The sequence below is a fragment of the Dreissena polymorpha genome, chromosome 3 (assembly GCF_020536995.1).
Source record: "Dreissena polymorpha isolate Duluth1 chromosome 3, UMN_Dpol_1.0, whole genome shotgun sequence".
Taxonomy (NCBI): domain Eukaryota; kingdom Metazoa; phylum Mollusca; class Bivalvia; order Myida; family Dreissenidae; genus Dreissena; species Dreissena polymorpha.
This window is the reverse complement of record NC_068357.1, coordinates 117,249,785-117,272,762: the sequence shown is the minus strand read 5'-3', so window position 1 is coordinate 117,272,762 and position 22,978 is coordinate 117,249,785. Positions and strand designations below refer to the sequence as shown.

The 22,978-nt window shown below is 32.4% G+C and overlaps 1 protein-coding gene across 1 annotated transcript; it reads left to right on the top strand.

The window, feature by feature from the left end:
• The first annotated feature begins 6,347 nt into the window (after positions 1-6,347).
• LOC127872532 (cardioacceleratory peptide receptor-like) lies at positions 6,348-10,636 on the top strand. The gene is made up of 5 exons (XM_052415856.1): positions 6,348-6,401; positions 8,907-9,048; positions 9,428-9,631; positions 9,928-10,073; positions 10,490-10,636. Exons 1-5 carry the CDS (start codon positions 6,348-6,350, stop codon positions 10,634-10,636), a joined length of 693 nt encoding a protein of 230 aa, XP_052271816.1.
• Positions 10,637-22,978: the final 12,342 nt, after the last annotated feature.

The following is a 22,978-nucleotide window of genomic DNA, read 5'->3' as shown; positions in this document are numbered from 1 at the left end:
AGGTTACTGTAACCGAACATTCATGACATAGACAAACGCTAAAGCATGGTTACACTTTGTAATCAAAATAATACTAATAGGATGAAGGAATCGAATCATGGTAACAAATTGGGTACTGAGCTGCTTTCTGAAATGAACAATACAATACACTAAAATATACTTAGATATAATATATTAAAATATAATATACTATACTTAATATAATGAAATATAATATAATATAAAATAATAAATATAATGTAATCACGTTATTATTTTACTTAGGTAACATCGTTTATTGTTACTGACTGACTATTAAAAATCAACTGACCTAATATGGAAAAAAGTATTGTCAGCATATAGTCAATTAATTTGAATCATTTGATAATTACAACCCAAAATTAATTTGGAAATAAACATATATACTTAAATTTAATAATGTACCTGTCATGTTAAATTAAGAACTTGATTCGCGTGTTTAATAATATGCAATATCATACTGCTCCTGTTTCCAGCCAGAACAACACAACCTATAGACGCCAATTACCAAATAGTCTTGAAAAGTAACGCATATAGAAATTGTACATTTGTTAATTGTTGCTCTACATTTTTTCGATGAACGGCATGTACGATGTATTTGAATCATGTAATAATGTATTGCCTATATGTATTTGTTTATTGCATTTGTATTTGCAAATCAGAACCGAACAAAAACAGCAGCATTGTTACAAGTCGTTCAGCGCACTGGACTTGCAGAACGTTTATATAATATGCATGGATTTTTCATTTGTTATATTTATTAGTTCACAAGTCTTAAAAAAACAACATTAAAGTTATGTATTCTAATCAGCTTGTTCATATGTTTTAACTGTATTTATATGACATCGTTTAATTAATAATGTAATACGAAAGTTTTTCCTACTTGTATCGGATGTTTATTCTTACAAATATGATGCCGTCATTTGTAAATATTTATTTATGCATTAAAAATGCATACAACCGGTATGCATTTAAGAAACCTAGGTCTCGTTTTAATAAGCAACTTATGCACATATCAAATTTAAGCAGAAATCACTATGAACTATGTTGATACACAGTAAAAAAAATGCTATAAATGTGTCTAAAAAGAGATGTCAAACATGTTTGTTTTGCTTAGTTCATATTATGAATGTGCAACATCTGCTAAATAAATCGGAAATGTAAGCGCTTAACTCCTTATATTTGCGAAGTCATTAATTGTATATATTTGATCCTAAACACCGATTTTTTGACATTTTGTCGTTAAAATGCACCATGATTTGGTAATATGCAGTACATGTTATGACCTTTTTTCTGGCTTTAAAGCTCACCATAAATGTTTTGTAAATTGTAAAACACGTCCAATACATACGGGGGCAAAACATAATTCGGACAAAATGCAACAAATATCATTGTTGTCATAGAAACGAAAGCCCAGCGTATTTAATATATTTATCACGATTCCACGGCAAGTCCATAACTTTAAAAGCAGCTTAAGAACATATTGGCGTATGTCATCTTTTTGTGTACATATTATTTTATTGTATAAGCACACACATATAAAATGGACACACGTTCTAAAACAGCGTCGTAGCCACGCTGAGGCACACCGAGGCAGTTGCCTCGCCTAAAATGTGTAGAGCAATGTTGAGATAACAAGGAAACAAAGGAAAATTTAGGTCAAAGGATAAAATCTTTATAACAAATTGAGGCAATTTAATGAATTTTGATCGATAACATATTCTTCAAATGTGGGATTCGACTGGAGAAAGGAGAGTTGAATTAGCGTTCACTGACAGTGAAAAAGTTTTTTACAATTTATGAAACTTTATTCGCTAAAATGTTTGATAGATCTGTTTTCTTCATATTATAAGGTAGATCTATATTATTTTAGTATTTCAATAATAAATATATAAAGCACATTATATTATCCATATACATATTATGGCTTGTATGAAAGAGCTGCGTCTCAATTTTTTTTCTTTTTCTTTCTGACTTCAAATGAATTATATGACTATTTTAAATATTTTTATGTAGTTAAGGCTGTTACACCATTGTCACTTCAAACACCGTTTATGGTAACATAATCTAAAATTGACAATAAACTTGTAGCAGATTTTTTAGTTAACGTTATTGATACTAAACGGTCATATGTAGTTCCACGATTCCGATAATTAAGGTATAAAATGAGGTTTAAATGGCCTTTAAAATGCACCAGAGACGTTCTAGGTTTGGAAAAAATACAGGGGGGCATGTCCCTAGACCCCCCTTGAATGACCTAAGATACTGCCTCGGCTAAAACTTGGGTCTGGCTACGCCACTGTAAAAGTAATGTACTCGTCTACGTTGAAGAATATGCACGCTTCCCATGTGGCATAAAGGGTACCGCAAATCAAAACACATGTTGTTCTCTCGATCTTTACGTTTATTTATTTTTTGTTCAATAATTTCACAATATGGATATTTAAGTAAACAAACACCGAATATAATATAAAATGTATTGGTTGCTATGGAAACAAAGCAATTGTATTGCCTTTTTTATTTAAATCTATTGGACTGCCGCTTAGTACAACAGAGAGTAAAGAAAATAGGAGAATACATATCACTTATTTCATTTCAAACCATTAACAGAAATATGGACGCCATTATTTTCAGGTATTGGTTTAGACACCTTTAAGAAACATGTCCGAAATTGGCAAACATTTTCGGACATCTTATCATGTTATGAATATGTTATGATTGTACGACTCACCATAAATGCCGATGTTTTGTTTAAAAAGTTTCACCTGTTCACTAGCTATGTGTTGAGTACAACACATTTAGAATCAAAGGTTGACATAACAAACACCATGTGTTCACATCTTGCTATAAATATTGTTTACAATTATAATATTAGAATGAAAATATATTGTTTAAGCAGTAATTAGTGTACGTAGAATTTCGTGCATCTTACTGAGTGTTACATTTAACTCGAAAACGACATCAACGCCAAATGTGTACAAGTCTCGTTCTTAGCCACACATTAAAAAATTGAAACTCGTCAAATTAAACAAATGAACGTAAGTGCTAGAAGTGCCTGAGTAGCTAACTAAAATGGTTTAAGAAAACACACTGTTTAATTGTGAATAAATAATAACCACATGCTAGAGAAAGCAGATACATATTTCATTAGTCTAAACATGTTCGTTATTACTATTTTGATGAAGATGATGGCGGATTCGACACTTGACACGGACATATGCAAGACGAAAACAATTAAACATGAACTTTCATTTACACCACTGGCCATGTGAACATTCGCATTAGGTAAACCCGTGGTCAATAACCGACGAAAGATCTTGTCTTAATATAGATGTAGTAATTAAATGAATGTCCACTGTCCAGGGTTCTGATTGTAAATTAGCATGCGAATAATTATAACGGAAATCGCTAAACGTATGGTCAAGACTCTAAGTCAGTATAAGCATTACCAATTATATTACTTAAATGGAACGTTAAACCCATGCCTAGCCATTAGATTTATGATTTTAATAACATGGCACATATTGCCCTTTTGTTGCAAACAGGTACCATGAGACATTGAAATAAGGAGGCACATGGTACTGTTTTGCACCAATGGGGTGATATATTAATTTGATACAAATATCTAATTATACTTAGTTAAGCAAAAAAAACATGATTCCACTTATAACCGACTATCCGTCAACATGCAATACAATGTTAGAAACATATAAATTTAGCGAACATTAAAAGCAAACTATTCCCAATTTTTTTTTTGTATTGTCTAAGTCATTAAGCTTCCCGTAAATGTTCATCCGCAATGAGGTTGCGCAGACACATTAAAACCCCGTTTGCACATTTTAAATTCACAGATAACCATTCGCACTAGAATACGAGCGATTGAATTATTAATTTGTCTTTCGGTATATTTAGCGGGCAAAACAGAGTTGGAGATGTTAAAATTGAATTTTGTCTTTGAAAACCATATTTTATCATAATCACGATCGAACCGGTTGCATACTCTAAATTACATGACAAACCTGCTCAAACAAATGCGAACGGTAGGGCGAGTGTGTTTCATAACGGTTTAGTTCGCAGGCAACAGGGCATTGATTAATAAGCCGTCGTTTAACCATTGTTGGTACAGTACATTAAATTGGCGCCATAATTGTGTAGTTTTCAAGAAACAGCTTGTATATTTTCAGTACTTTTTCAAATAGAATCCATGGTCCTTTTAAGTAATACACTCTTATAAATATTCAGATCAAAATAATATTTGAACAGCGATTGAACTAAAAGACTTGATAAATGAACAAAGACATTTATTTATTGATTAGAATGGATTGGACGTGTGTTTATCTGCATGTTATTGTGAACTTTCTGTGGCCAAGTGCAAATAAAGAACATGTAAACCCCAGTCACGAAGCCTGCACGCATGAGTACAGCTACTTGGGGTCAATTTCTGGTAATGTATAATACGCATTTAATTGAATAATACGATAAATGGTTAAGACATTTTTATGAACACTCTTTTAACAAAAACATTACATTTGTACACAAACAAACATGTTTTTGTACGCAATTGACTTTCTGATGGAAATTATAAAGTAAATGTATGAGAAAAAGAACAAAGGTATATAATTTATTAAAATTCTGAACAAAATGATGAGAGCCCTAATCTTATGACATAAAGAGGTATAAATTTTCAATAATAGCGTGGAATCGTGGACATATACAAACTTAGTAGGCATAACAAAGTAAGTTTTTTTACAAACAGTTCACTTTGAGGAAAGTGATTACATTTTACACGGTGTCCAAAACAACACAAAAATAACTTGTTCTCGCATTTTAAAACTGAATAATAATTATCCTTTTTTTTTCGTGGAAATTGAGGATCTTATTTAATTGTTATGCTAAATCTGACAATGTTTTCCTGTATTGAGACTTCATGACGTTTTCTTTTATTTCTTTAAGAGTGTTTACAAACAATGTGTACGACTTGAAGCTTAAAAAACAAAACTATGACGCCGGTCTTTTGATAATAACAAAAATCATTTGGTGAGGGGCAAAAAGAAACCTAAAGATTAGATACACGTTTTTCTTATTATTTAGTGACTCTTTAAAGACAGAAGTGTTATAATGAATGTGTTCATACAATAAAACTATTTATACCATGTGTCTGAGCATATATCAGTAAACTCCTCAAACTGGCACGTCTGCACATATGATATTTAGTAAATATTTTCAGTCGGAAAGAAATGTGGAAATTGTATCATCGAAAGCGTAATTTTGCTGTTATGTTTAGTTCCTATAAAATCCAATGAATCTGGTCATATCTCGACCTTGAACGTTGTTTAAATAGTTTACAATCATTTTCTAGAGAGGCAAAAACAAAGTAAGACAGTACAGTCATTTCTTAAATTTCAATAACAAACATATTCAGACCAGGTACACATTGCATTTACATATGCATGCACCTCTTTTAACATTATATAAATAATTACCATTACAAATAAAAATGTACATACTACTTCATATATATAATACATTATGCGATTGTACTGAATGAAATAAAACGACAGAAAGCAGACAACCACTGGATGATCGCTTAAACACGCACAGCGTGCAGTTCTTCGATACACTTGACACTCGCCGTCAGTGAGAGCATCAGGTATTTAAAATACGTATTGGAAGGGGCATGTGCTAAGACTGCGTTATTAACACATGTGGAACTATTTAAACGTCACAAAGAAGCAGAGACAAACTGTGTTGTGAAAATATGTGAAGGTAGTTAAAGTGAAAACGTGTTTTACACATGTGTTTTTACAGGGGGTTATTATAAAAAACAAAGTGTTTTTGCGAATTTTTAACAGGAATTTCTAAGCAATACTAGTATATCAAACGATAAAACTATAGACATCACATGCAATTTAATACTATACAGGTTTCTATATGACTATGTTCAAAAAAAAGGAAAATTATACCAATGGAGATTAACAGTTCAACAGTAAATCAAAGCGAGTACGTTCAACCTGATTTTTCCGTAAGTACATTTATTATATACTTGTTATTTATTATATTTTTATCAATTAAACATCAAAACCATAATTACCATTGTACACGCGGTATTTTTCAGCCTTTCACATAAGAGAATTCGAAATACTGCTTTTATAATGAAATCTTTCAATGTATTTCCATCGTTATAGTTCTGATAGTTATCAATTATTTGTTCTCTGTATTAATCACTTTAGAACACTTAATCGCAACGTTATCACTTTAAATAAAAAATAAATAAAATTGCAGCATAACTGATATTATTAAGATATTAAAAATACCGTCGTATCAAAAAGATGGATATCTATATTCTGGATATACATGTATGCCAAGATAATCAGTACGCCCTTGTAAGTTTAACACCATTAGGTGGTCGTGATTTATGCGAATTATGTTGGTGCGTTCGTGTGCAGCTGAAGCCATGAAATAATTAATAAATGATTCAATGTCTGTGGGGACGGTCTGAAATGATTCAATGTCTGTGGGGACGGTCTGAAATGATTCAATGTCTGTGGGGACGGTCTGAAATGATTCAATGTCTGTGGGGACGGTCTGAAATGATTCAATGTCTGTGGGGACGGTCTGAAATGATTCAATGTCTGTGGGGACGGTCTGAAATGATTCAATGTCTGTGGGGACGGTCTGAAATGATTTAATGTCTGTGGGGACGGTCTGAAATGATTCAATGTCTGTGGGGACGGTCTGAAATGATTCAATGTCTGTGGGGACGGTCTGAAATGATTCAATGTCTGTTAGGACGGTCTGAAATGATTCAATGTATGTGGGGACGGTCTGAAATGATTCAATGTCTGTGGGGACGGTCTGAAATGATTCAATGTCTGTGGGGACGGTCTGAAATGATTCAATGTCTGTGGGGACGGTCTGAAATGATTCAATGTCTGTGAGGACGGTCTGAAATGATTCAATGTCTGTGAGGACGGTCTGAAATGATTCAATGTCTGTGGGGACGGTCTGTTTGCGAGGCGGGAGCAATACCTCTTTCTGTTGGTTGTGCATTAACACATAATCAATATAACTTGCATGGTTTTTATTTTATTGCTAAACGACCGGTTGAACATGTTAACACAGAAACTGTTGAGAACAATGCCTACACCATTCTTCTTACCACATATATTACCTTAAAGCATCAACTTACTCGAATTGTTTAATGTTTAATGTTTGACATGTTTGAGCTGATTAATATTATTTTAATGAAATAAAAAATACAAATAATAAAAGTTCAGAATTAATTTCTAATTGTATTGTATATATTATAACATCTTATCATCTTAACGAAAACATGATAGCAAGTATGTTTTATTTAGGGGAATCAATTTAGTTGATATCGCGTTTCCTCACACTTAAATCGATCGCTTGCTTTGGGTTGTACATTTTCAGCATTTTCAAATGAAAACTAAGTGGTTCTAATCAATTTCACATTTTGTTATTAGCTCCTATTTATCCATGATATAATCCACATATATGGTTAAGTGCCTGAACTTCTAGGAAACAAGTAATTAACAGCCACGAGAAATTAGCCAAATAAACTGCCTTTTTATTTAAAACAGATACTGATCAGTGAGATAAATCGACGGATTACTAATGCGTTTCGCAATAAGGTTTTACTTTGAGTCTTAATTTAAATAAATGCGTTCATTTAGTTCGTTCCAATTGAAAGCGTTTCGCCTCGGTCTTTATATATTCACATTATCGCTATGGGTATAGTTTTTCATTAACCGTAAAATTTCAAGATTGTTGAGAAAATGATCGTAATCTTGTAAACGTGTCCTAGGAATTTTTACACCGTTACAATCTCTGAAATCAGGTTTCATTACACGAGTCATTTCGTTTTAACATCTTTCGTACAATAATCCATAACATGCTATATAATCATGATAGATTTTTAAGCATTTTACAAACACGTTTTAATATTCTAACATATATATCACTTACTATATTTGATCCGTAAAACTCTGTGATGTTAGACGATTAGGATTCAATCACTGATTTTTTCTACATATTAAATAGCCACAATATCTACATGCAAATCTACCAAAACGTCACCAGATTCTAGCAGGTGCTTTATTTAACACTGTGAAAGGTTGTATACCAAAAGAATTTACCAATTCTGTCAAGTTGTTCGAAGACCACTTACTGAGACGTATCGCGTTCAGTTGTAGAGGGTTGAATGCATGTGCGTAAAGAATCGCCCATATCAGCTTGTGCAGTCCGCACAGGCTTATCAGGAACGACACTTTCCGCCTTTATGGTATTTTTCGCTTGCAGATAGTCTCGTCTGAGCAAAAACCCAGGCAAGGGACAGTGTCGTCTCGGATAAGCCTGTGCGGACTGTACCGGCCAAATTGCGACTACACTTTACGCACATTCATTAATCCCCCTTTTAACAGAGCACGGTTCATATATAAGTTTTCAACCGTCAAGTTTATATTAATCAAGGAAATAACATCTCATAGTTTCGCTGGAAAAAAAGCTAATACCAAAACACTTGACAGCGGTTAATAAACTGTTTGAATACTGAAACAAAATATTATCTTGCGAAGGGTATAATTACTGTTGCATTATAACATCTGGGCAACATAAAAGGCAGCTGGCTAATGGTTTAAACGGATCGTCTCATATAAAGTCACTATCAAAGCAGCTGTAAAGGGTTATCATAACAATTATATGTACTTCGTTTTGTTATGATGCGCATCATGACAATAATATGCACTTCCTTTGTTATGATGCGAATATTTTTGCGTAATGAGTACAAGGAAACGGACCTATGACATAAATGAGCATTATATCGATTGTTTCATCATAGCCTTGAGGCATTTAACTTATTTTTTGTGCAGGTATCTTATGTGGCCATCTCTGTGGTATGTCTGCTGATGGCGGCAGTCATCATTTTCCTCAACGGTCTGGTCATCTTCATCTTAGCCCGACAGAAAGGCAACAACAGGCTTCACTTCTTCATATTCCATCTTGCCATTGCTGGTAATTGCATTTGGCATGCACGTTATTTTTAGTATAGTGTAGTTCAGTATAGTTTTACAATTACAATGTATCGAACGTAATATTTTCTGCATCAACAACATTTGCTAGAAATTCACATCATATTGAAAGAAACATTAATGCTCACACAATGTATAGTACATTGATTGTGTTTTGATATTTTTATTGAATATTTTAAATGGGTAATATTTTAATTTGTGAACATTTGATCTCTATGTAAAGCGTTTAGCAAAACTACTTCAGCACTTAGACAGGGTGTGTTTAATGGAAAAAAAATCGCTAAAATGTAATTTGATAACACTTCTGTCCAAAATTCGAAATCACATATTAAACTGAACGTTCTATTCATCTCATATTTCAGACCTTTGTGTCGGCTTAGTCAGCGTACTTGGTGAAGGGGTATTCATCGGTATTTTGCGAGGGGACTGGTTCTTGGGTGACGTCATGTGTCGCACCTGGCGCTATTCTACGTTTGTAGTCCTAATTGTGTCCAACAATCTTCTGATCGGAATGAGCGTGGACCGCTATCTGGCTGTACGATACCCGCTAAGGGCAATTACTGGAGGTATATTATGTGGAATATATATACTTTAGTTCGAGTATCCAACATATCCATTGTATGATTTGTTTTGCAATTGTAGATTCAAAAATAAGCGTGCTCAATTAATGTCAACGTAATTGGATTCTGTAATATTAATATTAAAATATTACATAATAAAGTTGTACATAGTACAAATATAGTGGATGAAATAAGTTGATCAATATGAAATGGACATTGCACATACAAAACGAGTATCAATATTTGTGTGAATAACGTTGTACTTTGTCGCACTTTTGTTCCTCTACTTTTTAACATTGCAGAGTACCGCCCATACAAAGCCATTATTATCGGCTCATGGATAATGGCCCTTCTGATTCCTGTGTGGACGTTTCCGTACACGGGCGCTGTCCTTTATAAAACTACCCACTACTGTGACATAAATATCTCGACAGAACTTGGTTGGAAGGTGTGTAAACGTTCTTATAAATCATTTTGCAGAAGGAAATAAAATGTTAAAATCAACACCATACACACGCACTGTGAAAAATTATATGCTTAAGCAACATTTATATTCAAAAGACTCTGACTTACATACGATACTACAAACAAGTGTAAAAATTAATGTGTGGAATGTCTGTATCTTAGTTTTTACGTATTACAAAAAATATCCTTTTGATTGGAAATTTGCGTGTTGTATTAATAAACCCATTTCTAACACTGTATGTTTATTTAACTAATAGTGCTCAAATGAAAATAATAAAAAAACTTCGACTTTAACAAAAGGTGGCACAAAATTTTGATTAAAAAAAAATGTTTGTTACTTATGTAAGAAGTTATTCTTAAAAAAAGAATATTTCACAATTTGTCATAATTTAATTTCAGCTTTATGTCTGGTTCACACTGCTTCTTGTGTTCTTCATTCCCTTCCTCGCTGTCTCTGTCTGCTACATTGGCATCACAATTGTCGTCTGGAATCACTGGCGGGAAAGCAGGAATCTCACAGAAATGAACACTATATTAGAAGGTTAAGTTACGATAGTTGCATTAAAAATAAGCACCACATATGCACATAATATTGTCTGCAAGATTCGGCATGCTTCGTATTGGCCACATGTGGATCACTGTTTCTTAGCTCGCACTATCACTTTTAATATTTTCGGTTTCTTATACAATAATCTGCAATCAATAAAGTATATGTATGTAATAAACATGCATTTACATTAACATAACTGAACGTAGCGTTTATTAAGAATTAAGATAACGTGACACTTATAAAGAAATCAAAATCTCACTACTTAAACAATTGGATAAATTGTTTAATTTGAGTGCACGCTTTATTGTTACTTGATATGCTTTATTTGAACATGTTTGATAAATGAGTATACAATTTGCATGACATAACATGTTTTACTTTATTAAAGTGTTAAAGTAACATTTAAGTCAGCATGACATGCCGTTGTTTATTATTGCAGACTCCACTTTCAAGCAATGTCACAAAACCAAAAACAATGGTTTACTACCAAAAGCAAGAATCAAAACAATAAAGATGACTTTGATAATATGCTGCGGTATGTATCTTTTTAAAATTGTATTTTAATTACATCATTCAAGTTGATACTGCAATACAAGTAGATCCACAAAAGTATGCACTTGATTAAAATATAATAATGCAACTACAATATATTGTTGAACGTTATTGGAATTAGTCTGTTCTCATTTAACAATATTTTCCACACTTAACAAAATATGAGATAGAGAGAAATGACACATGTTATGATGACAGCTGCATTACGAGTTTGCATTGCAAAAACATAAAAAGGAATATATAAGTTGTAACATGTGCAAACAATTATTTGCTTTTTTTACGATGCAAGATCATTTGAATTACAAAATTCTATTATAAGTGACCGCAACGAATCATTTATTGCTGATACTGAAATAAAACAATACTCTTTGCATGCAAAACAAAACTATTCAAAAGGCCACAAACATCGTATACATCCGTTTTACAAATAGTGTTTACAATAATGAGTAATTGCCTTTTTGAAAAGGATCATAACATAACAAGGGCATATTAACAATGTTTTAAAAAAAATCAATTTTAGCCGCATAATTAACGTTATTGTTATAAGTATTCGAACAGTTTCAATGTTTTGTATCCCATTATAAACAAGGTTATAAGCAGTAAACATAAATCGTATAATATAATTACATTTACTTTCGGAACATGGTTTGCATTGTCTTAATTATGTTAATGGTAGCGTATATTGTACTTGTATTAATAACTGCAATCAGTATAAGTGTCATGTGTACTAAGGGGTATTATGACAAACATGAGTGGGTAAGTTTTATTTTATTTTTTTATTGATTAATAACTCCAATTATTTAGACAAACTAATCAGGAGCTGAAGGACTTTAGAATTATAGTTATGGAACTTTATTGTTTTCTGAAAAGGATTAAGAAAATGAACCTAATTCAAGTTGTCTAACGATCGAACTGCTGAACCTATAGATTAGCATATTCATTCGCCTGGCATGATATTTAATCATACTAATACCTTTATAGACGTTCAAGTATGGTACCGCGTCAGACATTAAACACAATTGTCATCACTGCGGAAAACAATACTGCGCATATTAAATACTATGTATTTGTGTACCTAAAAATATTTCAGCGTTTTTTCTGTGCTGGCTTCCGGCAACAGTGTTTCACATCCTAGACGTATACCAATGCAACTTGCTGGATGGTCGCTACTACATAGTGTTGCAGCGCTTATATCCCCTCAACAGCGCGTGCAATCCAGTCATATTCCTGTTCTTCAGCAGGAACCTGTTACCATGCGGGTCGTCAAAGTCTTCAGAAACGACGAGAGGTTATGAAAGTGTTGGCACCATAAACACCACAACATGACTACTAATGGTGTTACAAAACTTGACTGGCAAGTTGAGTAAATAACAATACATTACAGATACTTGCATAAGTGGCATTGAGTTACATCCAATAAAGTTGTTCCAACAATATTGAATTGCACGTTAATTAAAAGCATGTTTAACCAAGATCAATAGCGTTTTGTTAAGGAAATTCTTAGAAAATAATAACGTTTTCGTTGTCTTTGCTTTATTGAAGATGTGTTGTTGCATACGTTGGTAAATTGCAATATGCTTGTTTATAATGTATTCAAGATATGCATACGTATCAGACTTATGGTCTAATTTGTATGCGTATCTGATTTACTTTATTTGACAATTTGCGAACGTGAATATTGCATAGAACATATACATTTATGTAAATATTCTTGCACTTTTTATTTCAAAACATTAAACTCTTTGCAATGGTACTGGCACATCTTTTTATGTTACATTTTGTTAAGAATAACTATACTTTTTGTAAATTTATTGTAAAATTAATTGTCGAATAATGAACTAGCCTAATACAAGGAAACATCATATTTGTTCAAAGAGCAAAACATCAAGACTTTTTAACATCGACCATTCGTGTAATTACCTCACTCTTCAATTGGCAATATTTTAAAAATTATTGACATTGTTCACGCTGATTATGGATTGATGGTGGTTGCAATTTTTAATCGTCTGTGTTGATTTAGAAATGTTTTATAGTTACGGCCATCAACATTAATTCAATAAAAGGGGTTGTTTCCATCAATTTGAACTCACATTGTAAATTTATCGTCGAAGAACTTGCATATTTGTTATTATTTAACAGTTATACAATGCTTCAATTGTGATATAACAATTTGAGTATGAAAAGCAATACCGCGTGGTTTAATGCAAAAGTCCTCATTATTCAATTATCTCCGATAATTATGAACTAATACATTACATAAACGTTAATCAATATAAGTTTTTATGCAACAGACAGCTAAAATGAATCGATATCAACATACATGTTTTAAGCCAATTTTTACTTTTTCCAAATACTTGCAATAATATCTTTTCTTGAACGTACTCATCACCGCTACTTAAAAAATCTTTACTAAAATCGAGGTCAGATGACTGTTTATGTAAGATACAATTTTCGAGTTTATGAAATATAATAAAAATACCACCATCACTATTTTAATTTTGTTTCTATCGTTTATATGGTCTTATTGGGAAAGGTAATACCAACTGTAAGTAGTAAATCTTAATAAAGGTGCAGATTGCATCTCCACATATGATTGCCTGCAGAGAAGCTTTTGCGAGATGCATTCAAACTTGTTTGTTGACTTCTACAAAATAGGTCTGAATTGAAAACGCGTGTCATATTATGTGAAGTTTATGCTGATTAAACTACAAGATATCCAAGATAAGATGCTTCCAGTTTTATTTAATTACATTTGTTACAATCAACCAGCATGTCGGCAGTGATGTACTTACAGAATTGGGAAATCAACAAACAAACGCGCCTCGCATTATATGTAAAATGAATAACATACTCGATGAAAACGGCTTCAATTTAAAACTTCAACTCATTAAATTAAGCAAATTCACTGGGAATTTTGATTTTAGACATGTAAACTTATTATGTACGGGATATTCATCAGACTTACGCAGTGTAATTTTTAGTGGTGAATTAGGGTTTGTATGTGAAATCAAAAATCCAACCAAGAGTTGTGTGAAGTGTTGGCGGAGACATAGAATTACATAGCTGCGTAACCATCATTACACACAAATATAATAACCTACATTCTCATAAAAATGTATTTAAATAATGAATATATGTGTTGTTCATCAAAGAGCCCTTTTCACATGAAAATTAATTTAAAAAAATGATGCTAGTGTACAAACATTATAAATGCAAAGCATAATTATAGTGGAAATATATTTTGTTTTTAGGAAGGTCATATTAACACATTCATAAAAAAATGGATGTGATGGTAACCTCAGATATGTCTCGCAATTTCTCGTTTGCGCGTTTTCGACTGTTATACAAGCAAAAACGCCAGAACGAGAAATCATATGTTTCTCGCATAATTTTGGCAAATTTTTTTGGGCGTTGGCACACCTGACTTGTCGCTCTGGTGTGTTTGCGGGTTCAAACGTCACACATATCTTGATACGAATGAACGAGAAATTTCTTAATTGTCGTGTTGACGCGTGAATTTTTCTGCCGTATTTTCGTGTTGTCGTGGTTTCGCCATTCAAGCCCACCAATAAACCAAAACGAACCACTATAGTTAACACATTTGAGTCTTACTGTACCAAGATTATTCTTCACCATGGATTGTTAATGCCCAATATTAATATTATTACAACAGCTTCAGCTATTAAACTATGTAATCTTTATGAATTCATGTTTTAAATTTTCGTAAAAATAGCTTTCTTTATAACAACAATATCAAATATATAATTGGCTGCTCAACAATACTCTCAATTAATTATAGTATAATAGTGTAGTCTAAAAGCATAGTCACAATTCTTTTAGTCATGCATAATAATGTGTGTATCCTTCACAAGACGAACTAGCAAGTTTGAACACGAAATTTTTCCTTGAAATTGACATTAGAGAATATAATTAAAAACATGAAGCCGGTAACATGTGTACCATCCTAGAGATTTCACGTACAGTTGTGCTACAATATTATTGGTCGATATCAATGCTATCACATTTGACGCTGACAGATGCTCCCTTACCCTTTACACTGCAAGTATCACGCGCAGTCGATGTCGATGCAACTTAGCAGCGCGAATGAGTGTCAGTTAGTCTAGTCATTTATATGATTGACGCCTAGGGGCGAAATGTTTCAATATCAATTCTAAATCTGTCTAGATTATGGACAACTGTTGAATATTGCAAGAAAAAACGTTTTATAATTCCACAACTTCAGCATTTAATGACGTGGTATTATCCTAATTAAACTATGTAAGCTACCGTTAAGTTGCGACAAGTCAGCGATGTTTCAAGCAAATTGTAATACCAAAAAAGAACTATTAAAAGAAGCCAAAACTACAATTTTTATCTACAACTATGAAAATGGTTGCATATTAAAGCACAAATCCGTAACAGTATTAAACAATTCAGCATTTTAAATATCACCTATCAAAGAGTGTTTACGGATAGGCATATTATCTTGAATAAATTTCTTGTTGACCATGTTTTGTTATCAACAATCTTGCAAAAATAACATGAACAAATTAAATAGATCTCAATCGAAAACGTTAGAATAGTTGTGTAATTGTTACGATATTCAGAAGTATATATCTATCTCAGCAAAGCATCGAGACAACGGCCTATTAAATGACTTTCTTGCAGATTGACAGCCTATACAGAAATAAAAAATATTTATTTAAAAGGGAGTTACAGACTGTCACAGAGAACACCTATAATAACAATTGTCTGAAATTAGAATTATGTTGGAAAAAGAAGTCGAGCATAATAATTGTATTTCCCTTTATACGTGAACTAAATTAAATACAAGGAATTTCGATACTTTAAGACAAATCAAAATGACACATTGTCCGGATGGACTTACATACGGTCAGACGTAGACAGAAAGACGGCAAGACGGATAGACAAACATGATGAACGGAGGGTAAACCCATATTCCCCCTCCGGTTAACAGGTACGGTAAAAAAAATAGTTATATAATCGTTACTATCGATATCAGTAAATAGTTCGTTTTAAAAGTGTTCCGGATGGTATGTGTTTTATAAAAAGTGTTGTTTCACTTTCATTTACTTTATTAATAAAATGTCGTTCCCGATCGTTCATTGTGAATTATATATTCCCTCTATCAGAATGGATTTGAGAAATCCAACAAACAATATGGGGACACCATTAACGTTAATTTAATCATACATTTCTATAAGGAAATTTCAAGAAGGATTTTCAAATCTATGGAAAAACTGTACTTCAATCTGTCAAAATGCTTTTAAATGTGATTTGCATCCATGTGTGTGTGTGTTTTTTTAATATATAACAGAAACAAGATAGAATACTTTAAATGAAGAAATAATTACACATGTACTTGATTTTTTTTTAAATAAAGTATAAATAGTGAACATAAGTAAGTAAAACAGTGATACATGGTTATTACTTAATAGTTGTTTTGTTCAGTAAGTGTATGATTCTCTTTGTCATACAATTATAATTACAAAGATTTGAAGATTTCTGTCGCAATCGTAATCATTTGTAAGACAAATGTAACTTACATAATATATGATATATTTGCAGCGGTTAAATGTGTGTTCATGTTTTCATATTTTGAGTAAAGTTGATATGCATAGTGTTATTTCGTATAAATTGTTAATTAGTTATCTTTATTCAACATAGTACAATATATGAATTGTGTTGCTACCCGTTGTGCTCACTATGTTGAGTGTGATCCATGGCTCGAGATCGATACAACAAACGGCCACCGGAAAAACTTTGCGAAACCGAAATTTCGCAAACTTAAGTATCCTTTTTCTTGAAGGTTTGCTTATTTGTGATAACGTATAAGATGAAAGTCTAACTTGTGATTAATAATTGGTTATTTTTGCTTGTTAAATGCGTTTTCTTCACTATGAACTTTATTTGCAAAGTTGGGGTTCCCATGGGATTTTTGTAATACCCCATGGGATTTTTCATTATCCCATGGGAATTTTGGTTTCTCCCATGGGATTTTTCTCCAGCTTTTTTTATGGGAGAAAAAATCCCATGGGATTTTCAAAAACATAAAACACGTTCGTTTGTGCTTAGTTATCGATTTTAAGCATTGTTAAAGCATTTGTGCTTATTTTCGTTCAATTTACTTTGATAGAAAAAAAATCCCATTTTTTTATGGGAAAACAAAATCCCATGGGATTTTTTTTCTGATTTTTAGAGATTTATTCATGTAACCTTCAGAAACACTACCTTTTAACAAATGATGAGCATTTCTCGCGATTTCAACGCGTTAAATCGTGTTTTAAAATAATAAAAAAATCCCATGGGATTTTTTCCCATGGGATTTTTTTGTCCCATGGGAAAAAAATCCCATGGGATTTTTTTTTCCAATGGGATTTTTTTAAGGTATAAGTTTCTAAAAGCTAAATAATAATAATAATAATAATAATAATAATAATAATAATAATAATAATAATAATAATAATAATAATAATCGTGCTCAATATGATGAATTTGTACTTTTAAGCGACTAACATTTTTATTCGAGCCGATCGTCGAGTCCGAATGGTGAGTATAAGAGCAATTTACCAGTACAAATAAATCTCACTTGTGAAGAGAACGCTACCGTACTATAAAATAATCTTGATAATAAGTCATATCATTTCTCGACAAAAAATGAAAACAGTATCCATATTGATGTCAGCAATGTCCCCTGCTATGATAAATATTGACAAAATGAAAAACCTTGACAATAATTCCGTGTCGAATACGCATTAGATTATAGCAATCAAATTCATATAAGCATTGATAAGATAATATGCGAAAATGGGTCTTATGTCAAATACGGCAAGCGTAGCTCCATTCCATAATGTACGGTATTAAGTCACGTCAAGTTTCGTGGTCGTATTATAGCATAATAATCATTTTCACATTACGCGAATCATATGAGTTTCCCTACATATATTGTGTTAAAATTTATGTTACACTAATGTGCGATGATGAAAAGGGGATTTCGGTAATTCTACATTCGCCCGCCTAGTACCGAAATCCCCATATTTACGCCTTAAAGGGTCAATAGGTCATCGGTATGAATGGTTTTTGACTTCACATGAATGTTAAGGTGCAAAAAAATGATATTAATTTTTTTAATTATTAAGCACTCTTGACAGCATTAAGTTGCCTCTCAGTGGGGATTTCGGTAATTCTACACTAGAACTTAAACGCGCGCCGGTACCGAAATCCTGCTGTACAAACCTTCAAGTGTCAACAAAATTATTATAGTGTTTTTTTTTCATTAGCAACCAGTGACATGTATTATCTCCCATTCGGTTACTTCTTTTGGAAAATAATTAGCGGGGATTTCGGTACTGCTACATTCGTACGCCCATAGCCGAAATCACCCATGTTTACGCCAATCCCCCATATTACGCCTTAAAGGGTCTATATGTCATTATGTTTGGGTTTTGGCTTTGCATTAATGTTGATTTGTACACAATCATATTAGTGTTAATCATTTAAACACTCTTATCAGAATATTTTTTCCATTATTAAATAGTTTATTAATGTGAAAAATGTAATAAACGAATGTAAAAAAGGTAAAATGTACATTTAAAACATTGGTTACACAAAAGTATATGTAAATATAACATGACATAGTAATAATAAGTCTTCAGAAAGTATTTTCCAAACAAATCTGATGAAACAAACGATATCGTACTACCTTATTTACAATATGCTATACACTTTTGCAATTTAGTTATCAATGTTTAATCAAAGCATAAATCATGATAATATGTTACCTCTTAGCGGGGATTTCGGTAATTCTTAACAAGCACATAAACCCGCGCCGGTACCGAAATCCCCGCTGTACAAACCTTCAAGTGTAAATAAAATACTGATTTAGGTTTAAATAAAGGGAACAATAGTATTTTTGGCCACCAAAAAGCACTTCCGCGTCAACAAAACGATTGAAATAATGTCAGAAACCCAGCTTTTCATTGTATATATTGCAATACACCATCGGCCGCGGAGAGCGGAATACTGCGCTTGGCCGCTAAACAATGTGGATTGCATCAAATTAAATGTCAATTTTCGATTTTATTACAAAAATAAACACTGCCTTTTTATAAATATGTCAAGCACGTACACTTAACAAAAAAAAATCGATATATCTTTATGTAATGTAGAAAAGTAAAGCGCTTTATATATAACAATGTTTTATAATGTCTCTCTGGTTGAGAAAGAAAACTAAACAAAACCATGTAGAACATATATGTTTTCATAATTAAAAAAAAATATTTAATGATGCACGTGATGTTTTATAATTGATATTAGTTCACGTGTCATTGAACGAGTTAAGGGAGAGATGCGAATTAAATTACATATAATTAAAATATGATACTATACGGTCAGCTTGATTTATAAATTGTGTTCCATCGCGCCAATATATTCATTGTTCCATGAAATTGTGTATAAAAGCAAAACGATTGAAATTATGTCAGAAATCCTGCTTTTCACATGAAATGATCTTTAACACTTTATTTATTCCAATCAGGTAAATAACAAATACAATAATAGGGGAAGTCTATACTGTGTATTAGAAACTTGTTGTGGTGATCCCTATCTTATCCGCTCAATACACATCCACCTGGCTACTGTACAGAAAAAATTAGATTTACTTCCAAAATAACTGATTTCATTAATTGCTAACTTGTTGTCTACATTTTAAATTAACAACGATAATGGATCAACATCACCGTTGCACAATTATTAAGTTCACAGTAATCTGTACTTTAAATAGATAGCCTAATTAAAGACGGTGCTAATAAAGAACAAAGCGTGAATGTGGATATTAAGAAATTAGATCCTTTTTTGCATGACACTGGCAGTTTTCATTTTATCTTATATAAATAAGCCACATTTAAGACATGGATAAAATTAAAATAAGACCCATTTGCATCTTTCATTTCTTGAAAAAAAAATAAGCACGCAGTCACATATAAATAAGATACTTTGAAGACACAGAAAAAAATAAATAAGACACATTTGCATCTTTCACTAAATTTTCTTAAAAAAACATGTGAAACTGAAGAAAAACATTTATTACTGACACATTATTCTAAAAGTCGACTGACAACTTAAGTTCAAAGAGGGATTTACAATTAAATAAGATCCATTTTCGCATGATGCTGGTTGTAGAGCAAGCAATACATTTCTTACTGACACATTATTCTAAAAGTCGACAGGCAACATAAATTCAAAGAGGGAACCACAATTAAATAAGATCAATTTTCGCATGATACTGGTTGTATAGCAAGTAGTCACATATTAATTACAGCTTGCATTAGTTGCAATAATTTTGTTAAGTGCGCGTGCTTCTGAACGTTGCGTTAAGCGAGAGTGTTGTCATTTTGTTAGTTTTATATTTTGGTATTATGTATGATTATTGCTTGTTTTGAATTTGAAATAAACGCTTTCTGGCAAATAAGCATCGTCTTAATTTTAATACAAATAATGAACATTTGACATACAAAATGTCCAATAACATACCGGCAATAACAGTATATATATGTTAATTTCTGTGCATGTTTATACCGAAATTATAGCCGACATCGGCAGTTAGGGAAATTTAGTGACACACTTTAACACATCAAACATGCATGATAGTTCTTTTTTCATATGATATTCCCCTGGTTGCTTACCGGTGTATTGGTGCAGTTGATAACCCCGCCGGGACTACAGTAGGGTGCTAATACACACGTGTATCGTGTTCAATACAATCGTCTTAATTTTAATACAAATAATGAACATTTGACATACAAAATGTCCAATAACATATCGGCATTAACATTATATATATGTTAATTTATTTGCATGTTTATACCGAAATTATAGCCGACATCGGCAGTTAGGGAAATTTTGTGACACACTTTAACAAATCAAACATGCATGATAGTTCTTTTTTCATATGATATTCCCCTGGTTGCTTACCGGTGTATTGGTGCAGTTGATAACCCCGCCGGGACTACAGTAGGGTGCTAATACACACGTGTATCGTGTTCAATACCCGATCCATGCTACAACGTGTAAGAACGGGAATTTCGGTAATTCTACCTTTTTAAGCTTGCGCACCTCTAATGGGCACATATCCAAATATAATTTAATTAATTATTTTCCTAATCAGCATCATTTCACTAAACTACATGCAAATTTGTAGGTAGCTTTCCATGCTTAAAAAAAATAAACCGATTTTTTCAAAACCACCCTCACGCTCGGCTTTTGTCCAGTTTATTTTCACCCCTGGGGTATATAAACGTTCCATAATTCATTCAAATTTCCAAATATGGGCATGCAGTTGGTGTGTACAGATGCAGTAAAGGTGTTTAAAGTTTAAACAAGATGAAATAAGTATTCTTTTACAGACATTTATTTTTTACAAATTTTAATCTATGGAATAGCGCCATGAAATGTAAGTGATTTCAGCCAAGTAAAAATTGGGTCGGTTATAAACAAAGTGTCATAACATTCAAAATAGTATCATTTAAGTTATATTTTAAATTAAGTTTTTATAGAAACACTATATACAGCAAAAATACCAAAAAATAGACAGATTTACCGTTTACTTTTTTAAATAAAAATAAAAATGCAACATGCATCATTCGTATTTTCAGCAGTAAATTAATCAATTTAGCCATAAAGTTGTTTTAATTTTAAAATTGAAGGATGTGCACACAATTTTCAACATATTTAACAATAAACATAGCTTATGTGCTATATTAAATCAAATTACGTTAGAAAAGAAATAAAACGCGTCGCAAAAAGTATGCGATGTCGGCAGGAATCGAACCTGCGCGGGAAAATCCCAAAAGATTTCAATTTCATCGCCTTACCCACTCGGCCACGACAACTTTACATCTGTGTAACCTTAAATTAGATATATATAAGTAAACAGGTAAAAAGGCTCGCTCGATCTTTGAAGAAATCGCAAAATCGTATTTTTCAGATGATAATTGGATCAAAGTCAATATTTATAGTGAAAAATAATGTAATCTAAATGAATAAGTTAAACATATATCAAAATTCGAAGTTTGAAAAAAATAAAATGCATCTCTCGGAAATAAGCGATCATTGAAGATCGGCAATGGCTTATGTATGAAGTGAAAGGACAGTTGAAAGTTTCCATTTTGCACGTTAATGATTCTGATAATATGGTGACAAAGGCAGCAGTCCTATGTAGTATTGTGTTTGACCGGAGAGTAGCATGATCTGTGTCGGTGTTGGGCGCTCTGAGGGCGCAATCCGGCTACATAGGTACATAGAAACCTCTTGTGGCTATAGTCCATGGATCGGGTTCGGCAGACAGGGAAATGTAAATTTTTATATGTATGTTTTATATCTTAAAGGGGCCTTTTCACAGATTTTGGCATTTTTTAACTTATTCATTAAATGCTTTATATCGATAAATGTAAGCATTGGATCGTAACAGCTCCAGTAAAAAATCAAGAATAAAATTTAAAAAAGGAAAAGAACATTGCCCGGCCAGGTTTTGAACCAGTGAACCCTGGCGTCCTGCCAGAGTCCTGAAGTAAAAACGCCTTAGCCTACTGAGCTATTCCGCCGAGTACACGTACGTGACGTATTTTATACCTTATATAAGCAATCTTCGTAGTTTCACAAAATTTAACGACAAAAACAGAACTCTCCAAATTATTCAATCGTTTCGCGTTGCAACGCTTTATAATTTTTAGGTTTTAAAATCGTCAAAAGATGCATATAATGGCTAT